At 49.2% G+C, this 19916-nt stretch overlaps 1 protein-coding gene across 9 annotated transcripts in view; it reads left to right on the top strand.

Annotated features, from left to right (window-relative positions):
- The window catches only part of PLEKHG5 (pleckstrin homology and RhoGEF domain containing G5), a gene marked incomplete at its 3' end in the record, with an annotated part of 110602 nt that overhangs the window by 68379 nt on the left and 22307 nt on the right, over positions 1-19916 (top strand). For 8 of the 9 annotated variants that reach the window (XM_081201416.1, XM_081201414.1, XM_081201418.1 and 5 more), the window contains 6 exons: positions 971-1100; positions 2121-2223; positions 2890-2950; positions 3203-3294; positions 3899-4035; positions 4195-4358. In XM_081201416.1, the coding sequence (XP_081057542.1) occupies positions 971-1100; positions 2121-2223; positions 2890-2950; positions 3203-3294; positions 3899-4035; positions 4195-4358 (687 nt within the window). Of the gene's footprint in view, positions 1-970; positions 1101-2120; positions 2224-2889; positions 2951-3202; positions 3295-3898; positions 4036-4194; positions 4359-12197; positions 12763-19916 lie in introns of those variants that run through there. The other variant, XM_081201422.1, reaches the window with a different exon arrangement.

Raw genomic sequence — 19916 nt, 5'->3', positions numbered from 1 at the left:
CCAGTGGAATGGAAGGGAAGGAGGAATGGAGAGATGCGGCGACAATCTGGATTGCAAATGAATTTGCGAAAGAAAGAGAAACGCAAAAGGAGCTGTTTCCCTGTAACCTGTGCATCTGAACGATGTTGAAGGAGAACCCACTAGCAGTTGGAAAGTGGTGCATGCCATTCTCCCATCTCATTCAAGCACAGGGGTCAGCAAACCTTTTCAGCAGGGGGCCAGTCCACTGTCCCTCAGACCTTGTGGGGGGCCGGACTGTATTTTGAAAAAATAAAATAAATGAACGAATTCCTATGCCCCACAAGTAACCCAGAGATGCATTTGAAATAAAAGCACACATTCTACTCCTGTAAAAACACCAGGCAGGCCCCACAAATAACCCAGAGATGCATTTTAAATAAAAGGACACATTCCACTCATGTAAAAACACTCTGATTCCTGGACCGTTCATGTGTCAGATTTAGAAGGCGATTGGGCCAGATCTGGCCCCCAGGCCTTAGTTTGCCTACCCATGTTCAAGCCTTTAAACCTTGAAATTCACGTGGGGTGGGGAGAAGTAAACGAATCATCGAGAAACTAATTTGGGCTTAACCTGGTTGGAAATGAATTGGAGAAATCTGGGATGTCTAGGAAGAGGAATGAAGCTGGCTTGCTTCTGCTGATACAGTATAGAAGGTCTACATTTGCATCTGTACAGGAAAAAACCCATCATTTTGCAAAAGGTTTTGCCTTTTTGCAGCATCAGTCAAGGGAGGGCAAGGTGCCCTTAAAGAGTGAGCAGGGAATCAGCTGTGGACTGGGGCTCACATCACCGCTGGCCTGTTAGCTCTGCTGCCAACATGACTGCAGGTGATGGATGTTGGAAATCCAAACCCTGCATCAGGGAGATGCCTCTCCCCTTGGTCCTGGAATTAGCCCCCGGCTTGACCTTGCTGTTTCTCTCTCCCCTCCCTCCCTCTCCCTCTGCCAGGTATGCCACCACGCCGAGTGCCAGCAGCTGAACCACAACAGCCCCCTCCACTTGTGTGAAGCGTGTGACGGACGCTTCCACGGTGCCATGCATTTTGACGGGCACATCCGCTTTGACCTGCCGCCGCAAGGTGAGGGGAAAAGCCCAAGTCGCGCGGCTGGGTCAAGGGCAGCTTGGCACGGCCTCCTTTTCACAGGGCTTGTCCGAAGTTCCTAGACAGAGGTTGGATGGCCACCTGTCAGGGATTCTTCAGCAGTGATTCCTGTCCATGGAAGCGCAGGTTAATTCTGTGTCCAGGGCAGCTGTCTACCAGCTCCAGCTGGTATGCAGGCTGAGACCCTACCTGCCCGCAAACTGTCTCGCCAGAGTGGTGCATGCTCTAGTTATCTCCTGCTTGGACAACTGCAATCAACTCTATGTGGGGCTACCTTTGAAGGTGACCCAGAAACTGCAATTAATCCAGAATGCGGCAGCTAGACTGGTGACTGGGAGTGGCTGCCAGGACTACATAACACCAGTCCTGCATTGGCTCCCAGTACGTTTCCGAGCACAATTCAAAGTGTTGGTGCTAACCTTTAAAGCCCTAAATGGCCTCGGTCCAGTATACCTGAAGGAGCGCCTCCACCCCCATCGTTCAGCCCGGACACTGAGATCCAGCGCCGAGGGCCTTCTGGTGGTTCCCTCATTGCGACAAGTGAGGTTACAGGGAACCAGACAGAGGGCCTTCTTGGTAGTGGCACCCACCCTGTGGAATACCATCCCTTCAGATGTGAAGGAAATAAACAGCTATCTTCTCTTTAAAAGACACCTGAAGGCAGCCCTGTTTAGGGAAGTTTTTAATATTTAATGCTGTATTGTTTTTAACACTTGATTGGGAGCCGCCCAGAATGCCTGGGGAAACTCAGCCAGATGGGTGGGGTATAAATAAATTATTATTATTATTATTATTATTATTATTATTATTATTATTATTATTATTATTACTGCAGGGGATGACCCGGGGGGGGGGTACCTTCCAACTCTGCAATTCTATCATCTCTTTCCAAACAGCTTAGCTGGTGTGCTCTTCAGTGGGCTCCCCCCCGCCCCCCGCGGGCAACACAGTGAGGGCTGGATCCTTCATGGGCTTCAGAGCTTTTCTCCCTTCTAGGTTCTATCCTGGCCCGGAACGTCTCCACACGGTCGTGCCCACCACGCACCAGCCCTGCTTCAGATGTTGAGGAGGAGGATGAAGGGCTGATTGATGGGAAAGGGTGAGTGGAGGGCTGGCCAGCCCAGGAGGCGCTCACATCAGTAGAGCTCCCCTCACTTAGAAAGCTAGTGTCTCAGGGAGGAAGGGTCCAGTCTAGCCTTTTTCCTGGTGCACTATTTTACACGCATACATACCGCTAGCGTTTCATTAAAAAAAAAAGGGGGGGGGGGATAGCAGGGCGATTTACAATTATACAAAAAACCAAAACAAAACCCCACACCATAAAAATCATACTTAAAAAGTTGAAATCAGAAATCAGTTAACTGTTGTGGAAGGGCGCATCTCAATTGCTGGATGGAACAAAAACTATTCCAGCAGGCATTTTAAAAGTCGAAACAGAAGGCGCTTGCAATTTGGGTTCATTAGGCTTTTTTTCTTAGTGTGGGGTATCTGGTGGGGAATTTGTGCCATTTGAAAATCTATTTTTAACAAAAAAAAACCTGGTATATTCCACCACAAGCTGTATTGCATCCCCCCCCCCCCCGCTTGACACGTTGGTCAGCTTGACCGGAATTCTGCAAAGGCATTTATAAACCGTACGGGAGCTGGTGGGGCAGGACGTTTCCTGCATCAGAGGGGAAAGTTGTGCCTGCCTTCCCTTGCTGTTGTGGGGCAATATGAGGGGGACCTTCTAACTCCCTTCTGTCTGCTGGCTGGTCTGTTTCAGGGACAGGAAGAGCTCAGCCTTGAAGCTGCCAAAGAAGAAGGCTCGCAGGAGGCACACTGACGTAAGGAGGCCACTTGCGCTCATTCCATGACTGCACCTTGCTTTCACTCTGAAACCCTGGGAACTGGGTCTGGCCTCATCCTGCGCAGGACCCTAGAAGTCACAGAGGCCTATTTGGATGCCCTACAGAGGGCAGGAGGGGTGGGAATGTGCCCTGGTGGTCCTCCTCCATGCGCTAAGAAATTGGAGGGGGGGCAGAGGCCTGGCGACTGTTTTGAATTCTGGCCGACATGCTCCTGCGTTTCTCCCGCAGGACCCTAGCAAGGAATGCTTCACCTTGAAGTTTGATCTGAACGTGGACATTGAGACGGAGATCGTGCCAGCCATGAAGAAGAAGTCCCTGGGGTAAGGAGGGCAGAGAGCAGCTTAGCCTGGGGTGCAAGCTGGGCAGGGGCTTCACTCGTGTTTGGGAGCCCAGGAAAGCTGCGGGTCCAAGGCCTCATCTGGAAGCAGCTCCAGCAATCCTGAGCCCATCAGTTCAGCGCAGGATCCTAACCTGCTCCCAACACCTGATGTTCGGAGCGCAAAGGCCTGAGTAGTTCTGTTGCTGAAGTTCTGACCGCTCTGCTTGGAAATGGGTGTGGGAAAACAAAGGTAGGTTAAGCTGAGAGTGAGTAACTGGCCCCAAGGTCACACCTATCTGAACAGGAATGTCTTTGTAGCATGTCAGCAGAAGGATAACAAGGAGGGAGCCAGTCCGCCCTCTTTGAGGAGGGAATCCCACAATTTAGGAGCCACAAAAAAAAAGGCACTTTCTCATCTCACTGCTGGCTGTGCCTCTAGTGTTGATGGGACCAAGAGAAGGTGCTGCCCCGATGATCTCAGCACCCAGGCAGGTTTGCATTGGGAGCTACGGCCTTCCAGGCATTCTGAGCCCAAGCTAGTTCCAACACATCGATTAACAGGCAGCGCCACTTACTGGTTCTCTCTCTTTTCTTTTAAAACCCAGTGAAGTGCTGCTGCCGGTTTTTGAGAGGAAGGGAATCGACCTGTCTAAAGTGGACATTTACCTGGACCAGTCCAACACCCCCCTTTCACTCAACTTTGAGGCCTACCGGTTTGGAGGACATTACCTTCGTGTGAAAGGTAGGCTGCTGCGTGTCTCTCCTGAGGCTGATGGGAGATGCCGTCCAACCCATCCAGAGGGCTCTAGGTTGGGAAAGCCTCTTTGGCAATATGAGAGGGACCATTCTGTCCAGAATTGCCCTCCAGACCTGTCCCATGGCCTCCTCTTCTGCATTGCAGCCAAACCTGGGGATGAACTCAAAGTGGAGCAGGCGGTGAAGGACTTCAAGTCGCTGAGTTTGCCTATCCTCCGTCCTGCGGGCACCGGCCCGTCCTTCCCCAGCACCCCCTCTCTCGACCGCCTGGAGCAGTTGTCGCTTCGGAGGGAGAGTAGCGACATCCTGGTGAGTAGGGGAAAAGGGATGGGGTGGACAGGAGTAGGGACCCTGCCCTTGAGATGCTCCATTTCATAATGTTTGTGCTAAGACCAAAAACCTGAGCAATATAAAACCAAGCAAGGTTTCTTGTTCGTTTGTCAGCAAGAATTTGTTTATCAATAGCAATGCAGAGTCAAAAGTGCAAACCAGATAACCTGCAGTCTTATAACAGTATATATTTACAGTAGATAATTGAGCAAGTCAAATGAATTTGGATATGCCAAAGATATTGAAAAATAAAATTTAAGGAACTGCAGAAAGAAGGGGAAGGCAGTCAAATTTTGAAATGTGAAATTGATTGTAAAACTAATGAAATGTATAAATTTGAAAAGTATAAATAAAAAACTAAAAAAAAGGTGCAAACAAGAAGAACATCAATTGAAATCAACGAAACCTAGGAGCGATGCCAAGGATGTAAACAATCAAAAGTAGGGAACTCATTAAAAAAAAAGAAAGATAGTTAAGCACATCATGAAAGCCACACTAAACAATTGATTTCTTATGAATCTATACACATGCAAATTTAGAAATGATCACTATAATTTAAGTAGAAATGCATTCCATCTCCCTGTTGCAGGGAAGACTGTGACTCTGTGATCTGTGTGCTGCCTGCTGCGTCAGGTACAGCAAAGGCACCTGGCTGTACCCAGCAGGGAGTTCCCAAAAGCGATTTCTGACAAATGTACATTTTGGTTTTATGATATTCTGGAAACTGACCCTGGGCAGGAGTAATGGTCTTGCACTGCCACCCTCCCAACAGGGCAGTAGGGGGGCAGCAGATAGGTTAGGCCTTTTCGGGCGCATTCCAGTAGCTAGTCTGGTGCTTTGCCTAGTACACCCCCCCCAAAAAAATCTGGTAAGCACCATTGCAGGGCTGGAGGCGCAACACCATTCCCATGGACCAGAGGCTGCTCTTGGCCCTGGGATCATTCTCAGTGATGGAGGGCAGTCTGCAAATCGAGATACCAAGTAAAGACATAGCAAGAGGTGCCTGGCTTCACTACTGCTGCCCAGGTCCTGTTTTCAGCCTTCCCATACTTCTTCTTGCTTCCTTTGGCAGCCTGACGTGTGTGTTTGTGTTGACGGCACAGCATAGCAGAGGGGCGGTCCGGCTTGTGTCAGGAGGAAACGAGTTGTTTGCCGTCCGTGCCCAGATGCGGCTGTGAGTGTGTCAGGGATGTCCGGGCAAGGAGGCAGACACGAGGCATGCCATCCTCTTGTGCATGTCTGAGCCTTTGTCTGTTTTGCACAAGAGAGTCGTGTGTCACTCAGCATGACAGATCGCCTTCCGTGCCTCATGCGGCATTGGAGCAAGACTCTAGGCGTGGCTCTGCTCCTTGGGAGGAGTGGATGGATCTGTCAAAATGGATATATTTGTGCAAGCCGTTTCCCCTAACGTAAGGCAGTTCTGTACGCTGCTTTTCAACGCACCTGCTCCTGACACATAATATGCGTCATTTGGAGCACCATGAAATTTGGAGAAGTGTAAATTTCAAAGGGTGGCTGTGTTTCGCTTTGAGTAGCGCTTCAGGAAGTGTCAATTGCGGAGGGTCGCCTTCAAATGTCAGCTGAGCTGAACTTTCCCAGTATGTTTCTGGGGTGCCTCAGTGCGCACGTGGAGGGACTTGGCTGATTCACCCCCTTGCTGTGGTTCCTGTATTCGTTAGGACCTAAGAAGAGCCTTCTGGATCAGGCCTATGATTCATCTTGTCTAGCACCCTGTTTTCACAGTGGCCAACCAGATGTCTCTGCTGGTAAGCATGCAATCAGGATCTGAGCTCAACAGCACTCTTCCTTTCTTACGGCTTCCAGAAACTGGTATTCGGAAGCATTTCTGCCTCCGACTGCGAAGGCGCAGCTTATCAGTCATGGCTAGTTGCCATCAATAGCCTCCACCCCCTTCCCACTTCCTCAATAGCCTTTCCCCTTATTATTTGGTTGTAATTAGTTAGTTCACCCTCATTGTAACCTGTCTGCTTTGTGGCAGTCCAAACCACCCCATTCCCATCAATGGTCCCTCTTAGGTTCTCATCCAGCAATGTCTGGGTGGAAATATTAAGGCTGGGGTTCCCTACACGGCTGCATTGTCCCATATCCACTTGTCTGTTGCTTGCTTGGCATCTGAGAGAGGGGTCCTCCTTTGCAGCCCATCAGTGGCAAAGGACAGTGGTGTAGCGTGGATTGCCAGTGCCCAGGGCCGTGCGGAGGGTGGTGGTGGTGGGAGGGAGGGAAATGGACAGAGTCCACATGTGCATTCAACTGTATCACCCATGGAGATAAGAGAAGAAGAACCATTCTGTTATCTGGAGAGGTCACTTCCTGGTTCACGTGGAGAAGCTGTTTTCAGTGGAGCCCAGTGATGGAAGCTCACAGCTGTATTGAGGCAGCACTGTGTGTTCAAATTTTGCACCCCTAACAAATTTTGTGCCTGGGGCAAGTGCCTCTATCACTCCTCCACTCTACGCCACTGGCAGAGGATGTGAGCCAGAGGAGGGGGCTTCTCTGGTCACTCAGCATCCCTCCTGGCTTGCTGTGGTGGCTGGTACCAGGGACGGAGCGACGGGTGTGATAGGGGCGCTCTACCCTGGGTGCCACCACTAAGGTGGGTGGCAGGTCCTGGGTGGCACTCACCATGGGGCCTGCAGTGTGCCCGACCCATGCGTCTCTCCTGGGAGTGATGTGGTGGCTTGGGCATGCGCAGGCTCTGCTGCCGAAAAGCTCCGCCTGCTGCCCCCCCAGCTGTAGGGCAGCTAAGGGGGAGGAGGCAGGCAGACTCCTCGGAGCCCTGCAGGTGGCTGGCCCCGCCCCTGTGCTCTGCTGGCCCCGCCCCTGCTGCCCCCACGTGCCGCTGCCCCTGCCCCCCGGGCACCCAGTCGGCTTGCTCCGCCACTGGCTGGTACCCTTTCCGACAAGCAGGGCAGAGGGCAGGGAGAGATCCACAGTATGTGCAGACACGTCTAAAGGCAGGCAGAACTGCAGAGGAGTTTAGAGCAAGTGTTGGGTGTGTGCCCAGGGTGTTTATTTGCTCCTCTCAACAGCAGGTAGCCAAGGCAAGCAACTGTCCCTTAATGAGTGCTAATGGGATCAGAGCCTTTGCTACGCAGGGAGCTCACCAGACTCCAGATTATCACGTCATGCGGCTGATCTTTATTAGATTTAATGTAGCAGAGACACCTTGTGTCTCAAGTCCTGAGCCCAGGTGCCACCAGAGCCCCAGATGGGTGAAGCGTTTGCTACCTGAAGCCTAGGTTTGCCCCATCCCATATTAAATGGGGAGGTGGTGCGCTCTGGTTTAAAACAAGCAAACAGACAAAAAACCCAGGAAAAATGTCCCCCAACAGGAAAGGACTGAAGACCCTTCCCTCACCACCCAAACCGCTTTGCTTCTAAGTCTATCCATAGGTTTTATTTATTTATTCGATTTGTATCCCACTTTTTTCTCCAAGGACACAGTTCCAGTGAAGTAGAACTGGTCTGTGACAGTAATAATAAATTCATTCATTCACATTGTTCAACCCTCCTTACTGAATCTCCACAACAACCCTGTGAGGTAGGTTGGGCTGAGAGGCAATGAGTTGCCCAATATCACCTACTGAGCTTCCTGGCTGAGTGGGGATTTGAACCCTGGTCTCCCAGGTCCAAGTCTGACACTCTAGGCACTGCACCAAACTGGCTGTATATCCTTTCTGCTCTCTCTCTCTCCCCCCCTTACATCCTTCTACTCTGCAGCCACCCAAGGAGGCTCAGGGGGAAAAAAGAATAGCAATTAAATACAGTTATATCCTGCCATAAAACCAGCTTAAAAATTAACAGTGAAAGAAGAACAGAGATGGCAGATAGCCATTCTCAAACACTGACTCCATGGCAGTCCTGGGAAAGGGAAGACTTGAGTGTGAACCATAGTTGGGGAAGAATTTCTGCCCCCTCCTCATTGCCCCTTTTGTTGTAAAAATAAGCCCTCCCACGTTACATAAAATGGGGCAGATGCACATTAAAATAAACGGTTCTGTTCCAAACCCATCATGCACTTGCTGGTCATCTTCAACTGTCTGAAGGCTTGTCACACAGAAGATGGAGCAAGCTTGTTTTCTACCACTCCAGAGGGGAGGAACTGAACCAATGGATTCAAATGGCAAGGAAAGAGATTCCGACTAAATGTTAGGAGAAGCTTTCTGAGGGCAAGAGCCATTTGAGAATGCCACGGATGACCTCAGGAAGTTCATTGGAAATCCTTAAAAGAGAGGTTTGCTGCCCACCTGCCAAGGATCCTTTAGTTGCAATTCCTTCACCCCAAGGACCCTTCGAGGTCCCTTCCAGCTCTATGATTCTGTGATTCTATGGTTCCACTTCCTTTCTTGCCTGCTGCTCCAGTGTCCAGAAATAATATATTGAGAGCCATCTGTGCCACAGCATCGGTAGGCCATAAAGTAATCTATTAATGAGAAGAAACTTCAACCTTGTGATAACATTCTGAATAATGTTTCCTTACGCCACCTCATTTTGTATAAGTTGCTCTTTAGTTAAGGATGCAAATTTGCATGCCGGTGCGGCTCTGACTTCTGAATGTGTTACTCGGAAGTCTATGCCTTTCCCAAATCTTACGTGCTTGGCCCAAGCGGGAAAAACCCAACAGGCCAATGCCTGCGTGGCTCTTGCTTTGTAGGAGATTTCTCAAAGTTGGTGAGAGATGTTTTTGTGTGTTGCATTCCTGCAATAGCCAGGAATTTTTCTGTTACGGAAAATCTAGGTGCGAGGCTGCTCATTCACCCAGCTCGTCTGCCCACGGGTCCCTGCAGAATAAAGGAAGGAGTCCAGCCACCAACAGGAGCAAATATCTGTAGACCAAAGTTTATTGCGCAACAGGTTCAAAGAGGAATTTTGAACCCTGAGGATGGGGTGACAAGGACTTTTAAAAGTTTCTATCTTATCCCAGCATACAGTTCATTAAGCATCTTCACTACATCATTGCTACATCAGAAAAGGGGAGGGTTATACATGATTAACATAGGAGGAATGTGTTGGGGCAACAGGGGGATACAGGATATGTATTGGGAAATAGATTCTAAGCACCTACTACAAAGGGACAGTAAAACTTTGGTGTGCATAGTCTGCCACCTGGGCAAGTCCGGAGGAGTGCCTTTGCCCAGCGATTGACACCTATGAGTACCTTTCTGTGAGTATGTGACCTCCTGCCTGAGGGATTATGGCGGAGACCAAGTGGTTTCCAAGTCCTTGGCCAATTAAGCAAATTGGTGGTGGAATGAAGGAAACTGGCAAAGGAGTTGATTTTATATGATTTTTATAGCTAGGTAACTTCCCTGAGCTGTCAAGTCGAAAGGGTACATTTGTGTACAATATTTGTAACATTTAACAACTTTAAAGATGTGCCCCCCCCCCGTAATTTCTGTAACACATCGAAGGAATGGAGCAGATCCCAGGTGAGGAAAGGTGGCAGGATTAGGGACTGTTTAGAGAAAAGGCAAGTAAGTTTATAAAATTATGCGTGGCCTGGGGAAAGTGGATCGAAAGACATCCCCCCCCCCAACACTAAAACTCACGGACATTCAGTGAAGCTGAATGTTGGGAGGTTTGGGACAGACAAACATAGTTTGTTAAACTGTGGAACTCACTCCAACAGGTGGCAGTGATGACCACCAACCAAGATGGATTAGACAAATTCTTTGAGGAGACGGCTGTTGATGGCTGCTAGCCATGATGACAGTTGGAGGCAGCAGTGCTTGTGAATACCAGTTGCTGGAAACAGAACAGGTGTGTGGAGAAGGCTCCTGTGTTCGGATCCTGCTTGTGTGTTCCCTGTGGAAGCAACTGGTTGGCCACTGTGAGAACAGGATGCTGGACTAAGATGGGCCAGAAGATTCCATCTGATTCTTCTTATGTTCGTATACATAATAATGATGCTGATAATAAGCAGGATCCAAACACAGGAGCAACTTTCCCTTTTGTGGCTTCTGGCAAATGCCATTCAGAAGCATACAGACACCAGGTCCCCCACTGTTGGGGCAAAAGAACCTTCAGCAGTATCTCCCTATATACATAAAAATGTAAGGCTGTCATCACCCAGTCCCCATTGGAGGATTTATAGTGCCTCAGCAGAATCCTGGATTTGTATGAAGCCGTGGCAGAGGAGGCTTTTGAGTGTCACAGTGGCCAACCAGGTGCCCTGTTGGTAAGCCCACAAGAAACACCCATACCATCCAACGTTTCTCCAATGAAAATAGGGACGTCCTATTCTATAATAATAATAATGTTATTTTTTAAACCCTCCCCATCTGACTGGGTTGCCCCAGCCACTCTTATGTCATTTCTCCTCTGCTTGGCTGTAGTCAGAAGAGTGATGAAGGAATGGGAGGAAGCACAAGGTCTGCATTCTCACTCTGTGTACCTTTGAGTACCAGAAAGAGGGTGTGTGTGTGTGTGTGTGTGTGTGTGTGTGTGTGTGTGTGTGTGTGTTGCAGCAGGTGTTTTGCAGCAGTGGCTGTCCACTGTTGGGAACTGGATGCTGTGCTGGAAGGATCTTCTTAGCCTTGATTTTGCAGCACACTGTTTGTGCATGTGTGTGCAGAAAACAGGGTGCACAACACCCAACCCCTCAATCTGTTTTATCTCGTTAGGACACATCTGTACCGCTTAATCATTTGCATTGCTAAGCAGTGTACATAAAAAAACAGGAACTGGGACGTTAAAACAGCAACAACTATAAAAAACCTATCATAAATCCAAACATAACCTTGGAATGTCTGCTGGAGCAAGAAAGGCTTAGTCATGCGTCTGAAGTTCTGCTATGTTTCAGTTAAAGCTATTCTATTGCTTAACTTAATAAACAAACAAAAACAAATCAGGATCATAAGAACATAGGATTTAGGGTATTGGAGCACCTTCCCTAAGGCAATGCCACTAAAGTGTTGGGCACTTTTGAGTGAGCATAGGGAAAACTGAGAACAAGTGTGCTCTGCAACAAAATGTTGCAGTGCTTACTCCTCTCTCTGGCTTTTGCTTTAGTTCAGGGTTCTGGCCTGCCAGCTAGCCAGCCAGCCAGCTGTATCCTACAAACTGTCAAGAGACTCAGTCGGGACACTTCTATCTTTCTCTTCCCCCCCTTTTTTTGTTTGTTTTACCTTTCCAACTGATATTCAATACTCTGTGACTTCTAAGGACTCTCAATCCTCATAGGGCTGCTTTTATCGGGGTGGGCTTTTTTCGGGGTGGGCTGTATACCCCCTTAGGCTTCTTATTTATTTTTTGCTACTTCTGCAAACCTGGGAATATTGAGGTAGACTGCCTCTGAACACAGACGTTCCATCTAACTATCATGTCTGGTAGCCATCGTTCAGTGTTCTTAAAGCTGCACTTTAGGGACATGAAGGAAGTCCTGTTGGATTGAACAAAATGTCCCTCTAGTCCAGTGCCAGCTTCCCATAGTGGGCAGCCAAATATCTCTGCAAAGTCCACAAGCAAGCCTCTCCTGTCTTTCCTCCAATGATATGGAGATCTGTTCCCGTTTCAAACGTTTCCCCTACTTCAGCTCCTCCCCACTCCTGCTCTGTAAGCAAATGTATATCAGGGGAAGGGGTTCCAATTGGGACCCACACCCTCCCTGCTGCACACCCTCTTTCCCCAAAGTTTCAGGGAGAGGCTGGGTGGTGGTGCTCAGGTTTTTACAGAGCAGCTTGCGGCTGCTTCTTGCACTCTGAACCCCATCCAGCCACCCCGCCCTGCCAGCTGTCTATTGGGCTGGCCCGGCCCCTATAGCTCCTTCCCTGATCTTTGGATTCCAGCTTGTGGTCGAGGGCAGCCTCTCAAGTAGGATGCGGTTTAACTCCATGGCTAGCCGGACTTGGAAACCTTTGGAGCCGATCTGCTGCCTGCTTTGGGCTCTGTGCTGGGATTGAAGAGCTGGAACTGATCTCAGGGGGGAAAGGGCTCCTTTGGTCCCTCACCCCATCCTCTCTCGGCCTGACATGGTTCAGAGGCAGCAACAGCCTCGCAGCCTTGCCTTGTGGACATGCTGAGCCCCAGATGGACCACATGGAATGTCCCCACTCATCTCAGCCCACCCAGGACCTCCCATCTTATCCGCTTCTTCCGTTTCCCGGACGAGCCCCCTGGCAGAGAGCTGCAGAGAGACAGCCAGCCAGCTGTGGCCCCAGGATTTGTTGCCTCCAGGATCAAGATATATAATTCTCAGCTGGCTGACCCTGCAGTTTGTCAAGAGGCGGTGAGGTCTGGAGGGGCCCCAGGCGTCAAGGAGGAAGAGCGCCCTGGCTTGCAAGCACACTCCCTGAAAAGACAGCGAAGGGGTCCAACAGAACCTGGGGATGGGACTGGCACTGGAGAGAAACGGCGTCCGAGTGTGAGTTGTCCTGGGCAGAGAGGAGGGATCTCAAGGGAACAGCTGGGAGTGAGAGAGGAGGACGGGTGGTTCTGAAAGGAACATGGCAGCTGATTTTCAATTGGAGGATGTGGACCGAGAGAAGTTTTCTCTCCCTCTCTCAACACTAGAACTTGTGGGCGTTCGGGTGCAGCAGGATGTTAGGCGCAATTATTTGTACGGTGAATGCTTAAAACTATGGAAGGAGGCAGGAATTGCCCCCAGCTAAGATGGTTTGTTGGGTGGCGCTGTGGGTTAAACCACAGAGCCTAGGGCTTGCTGATCAGAAGCTCGGCGGTTTGAATCCCCGCAACAGGGTGAGCTCTCGTTGCTGGGTCCCTGCTCCTGCCAACCTAGCAGTTCGAAAGCACGTCAAAGTGCAAGTAGATAAATAGGTACCGCTCCGGCGGGAAGGTAAATGGCATTTCCATGCGCTGCTTTGGTTCGCCAGAAGCGGCTTAGTTATGCTGGCCACATGACCCGGAAGCTGTACGCTGGCTCCCTCGGCCAATAAAGCGAGATGAGTGCCGCTACTCCAGAGTCGTCCGCGACTGGACCTAATGGTCAGGGGTCCCTTTACCTTTAAGATGGCTTTAAAAGAGGATTGGACAAATACATGGAGGAGAAGGCTGTTGAAGGCTGTTTGCCAGCTCTGGAAGCAGCAAGAGGGGTGCTTGCAGGTTCCCCACAGCCACCTGGTTGGCTGTTGCAAGAAGATGCTGGGCTCAATGAGCCTCCTTTGTCCTGTTCCTGCAGGCTTTTCTTATGTTCTTGGTGGTGCTGGCCGTTCCTCTGATAGGATGGGCAACTGTCAATTTCATATTTCCCATCGTTCATGAATCTTTTTCCTCCTCTTCATGCGCATGCACCTCAAAAATGGATCCTCTCTGCCTATAAAAAAGGAGCTTTTGGGTCTCAGGGTTGCTTTGAAATTGCAAGAGTTAGAAACCATGCACCGAATTTGGGCTCCAGCTGGAGCCAGTCACTAGCCAGTCTACCCTGAGCGCTAGAAATTCAGTCAATACCAGGAATCCACGGTGGCAGGAAGATCTTTGCAAGCTGGCAGGAGTGCGGACCTTTGACCGCCAGTTTCGATTATTTCTTGCTATTCGGGGAAACAAGGGGGAAAACCAGGTTGACTTTCCTGGCCTCTTCTTCTCCCCTTTGTTATATAATGGCCTTGGGCAGCAGCCAGTTTCTGGGGCGGTGGGGGGAGCGAAGGAGATCCTTCCTCTTTCCTCTTATCCTGGGTGGACTAATTTGTTCTTTGTGCTTTCAGTTTCTTTAAGGGTAAACATGCAGAGCATTCAAACTTTGTACTGTGTGTGTGTAAGCTTCATATGAAATGTGTATATTCTCTGCACATAATACTTATATGCACGCTTCATTGTAATCCTTGCAACAACCCTGTAAGGCTTTTCATTATTTTCTTTATCATTAAGGTTTATCTCCTTTTGGGATAAAGATTAACAACTTAATACAGTCACACCTCAGGTTACAGATGCTTCAGTTGTGTGTTTTTGGGTTGTGCACCGCGCTGAACCCAGAAGTACAGGAACGAGTTACGTCCAGGTTTCGGCACTCGCATATGCACAGAAGCGCTAAATCACGCTTTGCGCATGTGCAGAAGCACCGAATTGCGACCTGCGCGTGCGCAGACGCAGCGCTACAGGTTGCGAATGCTGCAGGTTGTAAATGTGCCTCCCACATGGATCACCTTTGCAACCCGAGCGTCCACTGTAATAAAACAATATGTGAAATTGTCAGCCCAAAACGACTTAGCCAAATTCATGGAGGAGAAGAGCTATGCTACCACCCACAAGGGCTATGCTCTGCCTCCACAGTCAGAGACAGTAGTGCTTCTGAATGCAAGTTGCTGGAGACTGCTAGAATAGCACGAGACACTTAATCTCAGGTTCATGGGTTCAAGCCCCACATTGGGGGAAAGTAGGATGATGATAATAATAATAATAATAATAATAATAATAATAATAATAATAATAATAATAATTTTATTTATACCCCACCCATCTGGCTGGGTTTCTCCAGCCACTCTGGGTGGTTATTCCTGCACTGCAGGGGGTTGGACTAGATGACCCCCAGGGTCCCTTCCAACTCAACAATTCTATGATTTTGTGAAGCCACAGAAGGAGTCCAGCTCTTCCGCCTGCTTATGGAGTTCCCAGAAGAGGTATCTGGTTGGCTGTTCTGAGTACAGGACGCCTTTCACCAGATCCAGCAAGCTCTCCTTACGTCCCTAAGCTGAGTTGCTTTTGTAAAAGAAAGAAAAGTGACTAATAATAAACTTAACTAAGAATAATAATGGGGCAGCCATGCCCATTAGTTTCAGGGGGTCTGCTCTGAGTATAATTCACATGGGATTGAACCGCCTGTTGTGCATCTCTTGAATGTGCTCAAAGCATCCGGACCCCGTGTTTGCCTTTGCTTCCAAACTGCTCTGCTTCCGAGCACTGGAGGCGGCTTCACAGGGGAGGGGGGTCCCCTTTTGGGGGAAACAGCCCTCCCACCCCCACAGGGCCTGGAACAAAGAGAGGAGAGGGGCTGTGGGGGGACCGGCTTGGAAAGGCCTCCAGCCTTTGAGGTGCATTGTCTCCCTGTCAGCTGCCGGGCTCAGCTGGCCCTGAGGGCAGGCACCCTGTCACCCGGGGGGAGCTGCATCGCACAGTAAGGTGACCTTGGGGATCCAGTTGTTTGTCCCAGCTGCTCCGTGGGCCCGGAGGAGGGAGAGTGTGCTGGAGCCTCTCTCCTCCTCCTCCCCATTGAGGCACTGGGGGGAGGGCAATGGTGCCATCCCCTACAGGTCTGCAGAACTGCTGCTGCAAAGGCTGCAGCAGCTTGCAGATGAGCAGTGTTGGGTCTCTGCATGCTGGACGCCTTTGAGCTCCCGTGAGTTGGTGTTTCACCCTTGGGGTAAGGCTTGGCATGCTTTCTCTCTCTCTCTTCCCACCCCCACTGCAACCCCTGGGGCAATGCTTCTCCCTGCACCCAAACTGGCCCGATCTATTTGCATATTTCAGGGGAGGAATGAGGATGGAGGCAGAGAGACCTTCCTAGAGACAGGTGAGGCAGGAAACCTGGGGATGGAGGTGTCTGGTGTGACACCCCGTGTTCATGGGGGCTCTTCCTGGGGAGTCTCAGCTGGTGCTCTCGTGGCTAAGTTCTCGGTGGCGAAGGGGAAGACCATTACCGGAACATTTTCCTCGAGGTCCTCTGGTTTTCAATCTGGTTGTTTTGAGGTTTTGCTGCTTTGTCTCTGCTGAGGGGCCTGCCTCAGCAGCTGCCTTCTCTGCTCTCGGCATTTTGCCGCTCTGTTGCTTTGATTGCCACACATCGATGTTTCTCCCGCCTGATGTCAGCCGCAGCCCAATAAATGTGACCAAATAAATGTGGCGCTCTTCAAGATGCCACGCGACTCAGTCAACAGTCTTTGCCTCCATTGGGGTTTGTTTCCTGTTGTATTGATTTTGTTGCAAAATCAATACAGCACACTTTTTTTTGGATGCCACAGGACTATGTTTAACATTTCAAATGAAAGATCTGGCATTAGCATATGCGATGCTTACACGTTGTCCAAAAAGATGGTACCTATTTGCATGACGTTTGGTGTACAGTTGTTCCGAAAGTGGGTGGTACCACCCCCTGGGGGGCACATAAAGGTAAAGGGACCCCTGACTGTTAGGTCCAGTCGTGGCCGACTCTGGGGTTGCGGCGCTCATCTCGGTTTACTGGCCGAGGGAGCTGGTGTACAGCTTCTGGGCCATGTGGCCAGCATGACTAAGCCGCTTCTATCGAACCAGAGCAGCACACAGAAACACCGTTTACCTTCCTGCTGGAGTGGTACCTATTTATCTACTTGCACTTTGATGGGCTTTTGAACTGCTAGGTTGGTAGGAGCAGGAGCAACGGGAGCTAACCCCGTCGTGGGGATTCGAACCGCCAACCTTCTGGTCGGCAAGCCCTAGGCTCTGTGGTTTAGACCACAGCGCCACCCACGTGCCTTCTGGGGGGCACCAAAAGGCAAGGGGGCAGCGGGGGAGGGCCACTGGAGGTGTAAATGACTTTCAGACTTTGAAAAGCGGGACTCTCTGGATCAAGTTCATCAGTCTTGTAGAAGTAATTAAACTAAGCAGTTTTAATGGGATTTTGAATAAACGTGCAGTTGCTGCTGCTTTGCGTTTTATTATTATCTTTCTTCTGCAATGATTCCTACGCATTATTCAGAATGCAAACTGCCATTCTGAAAAATGCTTCTTATAGGGTAGATGTAAATGCATAGGTACGTATAGATGCAAATTTAGAAATGGTTACTGTGATTTAAATAGAAGAGCAATCCATCTCACTCTCAGAAGGAAGACAATGACTGTGTGTCTCGGTTATCCATGCCCTGGTGACATCCAGGCTGGATTACTGTAATGCACTCTTCATGGGGCTGCCTTTGAAGACGACTCAGAAACATCAACCGGAGCAGAATATGGCTGCCGGGTAATTGGTTGAGCCCAGCAGGTTGGAATCTAAGCGTGACTATTCCAAATTGCACTGGACCCAATTTACAGTGCTGGTGATGACCTATCATGACCTGAATGCGGGGCAGGGAACTGGGTTACTTGAACCTCTGCTTGCACGTACAACCTGCCTGCAACTTCTGATCTATTCCGTAGATGATGCTTAGATACCCATCTGAAAAGGCAGTTAGGTTGAAGGGCACAGGAAACAGGGCCTTCACAGTGGTGACCCCCTTTCTGTGGAATTCGGTCCCATAAAACATCAGGTAGGCCCCCTCCCCAGATCTTTAAAAATGGGAAACTTAATCCTAACATTTTCAGTAGCTAATCATGAGCTGTGGAAACAGGGTATAGAGAATTTCTTCTGATATGATCTGCTGGTCAATTGCATGATTTGTGCTGGTGTGGTGAATTATGAAATGAATGCTTTTAGCAGGCAACAAATAACGTTTTGCTGCTTCTGCTGCTTCGGCAGTTATTTTGTATCCAGTTTTGCGACAGAGGGGCCCTAAGATACATAAAAAGCAAACCCAAAAAACTGCCTTGGAGTGAAGTGATTGGAGGGGGGAGAGAAAGTGGGATCGTTTGCAGCTTGGAAAGTGGCAAATCCACTTCTGGCTCTCCTATAAAGAAAATGTCTGCCTGGTTCCACCTGGAGGGAACATTTGCACCATCTCAAAAGTCCTGCGGGAACTAGCCTCCTCACCAGAGATATTTTATCCTGTGCTATCCTCTAAGCCAAGAGGGCTGTGTGTGATGGAGAAGAGGAGAAATGTTCAGAACTGGACGATCTCTGGAGGGGGGGGGGAGTAGGGAGAGGCGCCGAGGGAGCCCAGGAATGTCCCATCTCCAGGGTGCCCGGCAAGCTCCTCTCAGCGATGCAATTAATGCGAAGGCAGGCGGCGAACAGAGTGTTGATTCAAGGCGAGCAGCCTTCTCCTCGCCTCCCTGCTCACCAGCCAGCTGGAGAGAGCCAGGCTCCTGGCCCTTCCTTGTCTGCCTTTGTGCTTTCGTTCCTTGGGATTCTTCCCAGGGCAGAGAGCAAGAGGCTTTGGCTGTAAGGTGAGTCTGACGGACACAAGGATCCTTTTCTGCTCTGGCGGCAGGGGGAAAGGTTTTGGGGTGGCAGCCTGGCACTCCTGCAGATGGTTTGGCCCTTGCAGGATTTGTGGGTTTATGTCCTATTCTCCTTCTGCCCAGGGGAGAGCCAGAGTCTGGACCTTAGGACATTTTTTTTTGGGGGGGGGGGACTACTTGCTTATTTGCACAAAATGCAAATTTCGGTCATTCGGTTCACAATCCCTGGAAAAGATAATACTATTCTTGTTGGGCAGTAGTAATGTTTTGTTTAAGATTTGGTTTTATTGAGGTTTTAAGCAGAGGTTGGGTGGTCGTCTGTCAGGGATTCTGACAGACCGTGATCCCTGCATTGCACAGAGTTGGGCTGGAAAACCATTCCAACTGTACAATTTTGTGATTTATAATTACCAGGATCTTGTCCTTCAGGTCTTATGATATTCTCATCTGAAACTTGAAACGTCAGTAAGAATTCCAAATAGTAGCAAATTTCACAGCAGGCTTTTGAACAGGACAGACCCTCCAAGTGCCCCTATTTTCCAGGGACAGTTCTGGATTTACAGAAGCTGTCCCAGTTTCTGATTTGATCCTAGAATGTCCCACTTTTCCTTAGGATGTCCCTATTTTCATCAGAGAAGTGTTGGAGGGTATGGGGTTATGCGACCCCCCCCTCCCCAAGCCAATGAGATAAGTAACTATGCTACCTTTAGAAGACATCTGAAGGCAGCCCTGTATAGGGAACTTTTTTTAAATGTTTAATGATTTACAATGTTTTTATATATGTTGGAAGCCTCCTAGAGTGGCTGGGGTCTGGAGTTATGCAACCAATGAGCCAAGGATACAACCTTTAAAAGACATCTGATGGCAGCCCTGCAAGGAAAGTTGCCCAGAGTGGCTGGGTGGGGTAATAATAATAATAATAATAATAATAATAATAATAATAATAATAATAGTTGTTGTTGTTGTTGCTATGGAATAGGATGTCCCTATTTTCATTGGAAAAATATTGGAGTGTATGTGGTTATAATTATTGGTATATAAAACAAACCTTTGCCATGTAGCTGAAAATGAATATTTTTGTTTTTGTTTTGGTCTGTCCCCTAGTTTACCTTAATTCTGAACTAATTTTTCAGCAGTAGCTGTGGACCACGTTACATGGGAAAAGTTACCGTATTTTTCGCTCTATAACACGCACCAGACCATAACACGCACGTAGTTTTTAGAGGAGGAAAACAAGAAAAAAAATATTCTAAGCGAAATAGTGGATATATGATTTTTGTGGTTCATGCTGTGGCCACAGACATGTGATCTGACAGTGAGTTTGGAGTAGCCCAATTCAAAAATCCTGAGGATCCATGTGGATCCATGCTTTGTAACCATGGAGGAGGGAAGGAGGGGGAACCATGGATCCTCTGCTCACAACTGCAGCAGATCCCCCCCGCCACCCGCAGGCATTCACTCCATAACACGCACAGACATTTCCCCTTACTTTCTAGGAGGAAAAAAGTGAGTGTTATGGTGCAAAAAATACGGTGT

The sequence above is a fragment of the Podarcis bocagei genome (assembly GCF_964188305.1).
Source record: "Podarcis bocagei genome assembly, chromosome: 7".
NCBI lineage: Eukaryota > Metazoa > Chordata > Lepidosauria > Squamata > Lacertidae > Podarcis > Podarcis bocagei.
Note: the sequence above shows the minus strand (reverse complement) of the source record. Positions and strands in the feature narration are given on the sequence as shown.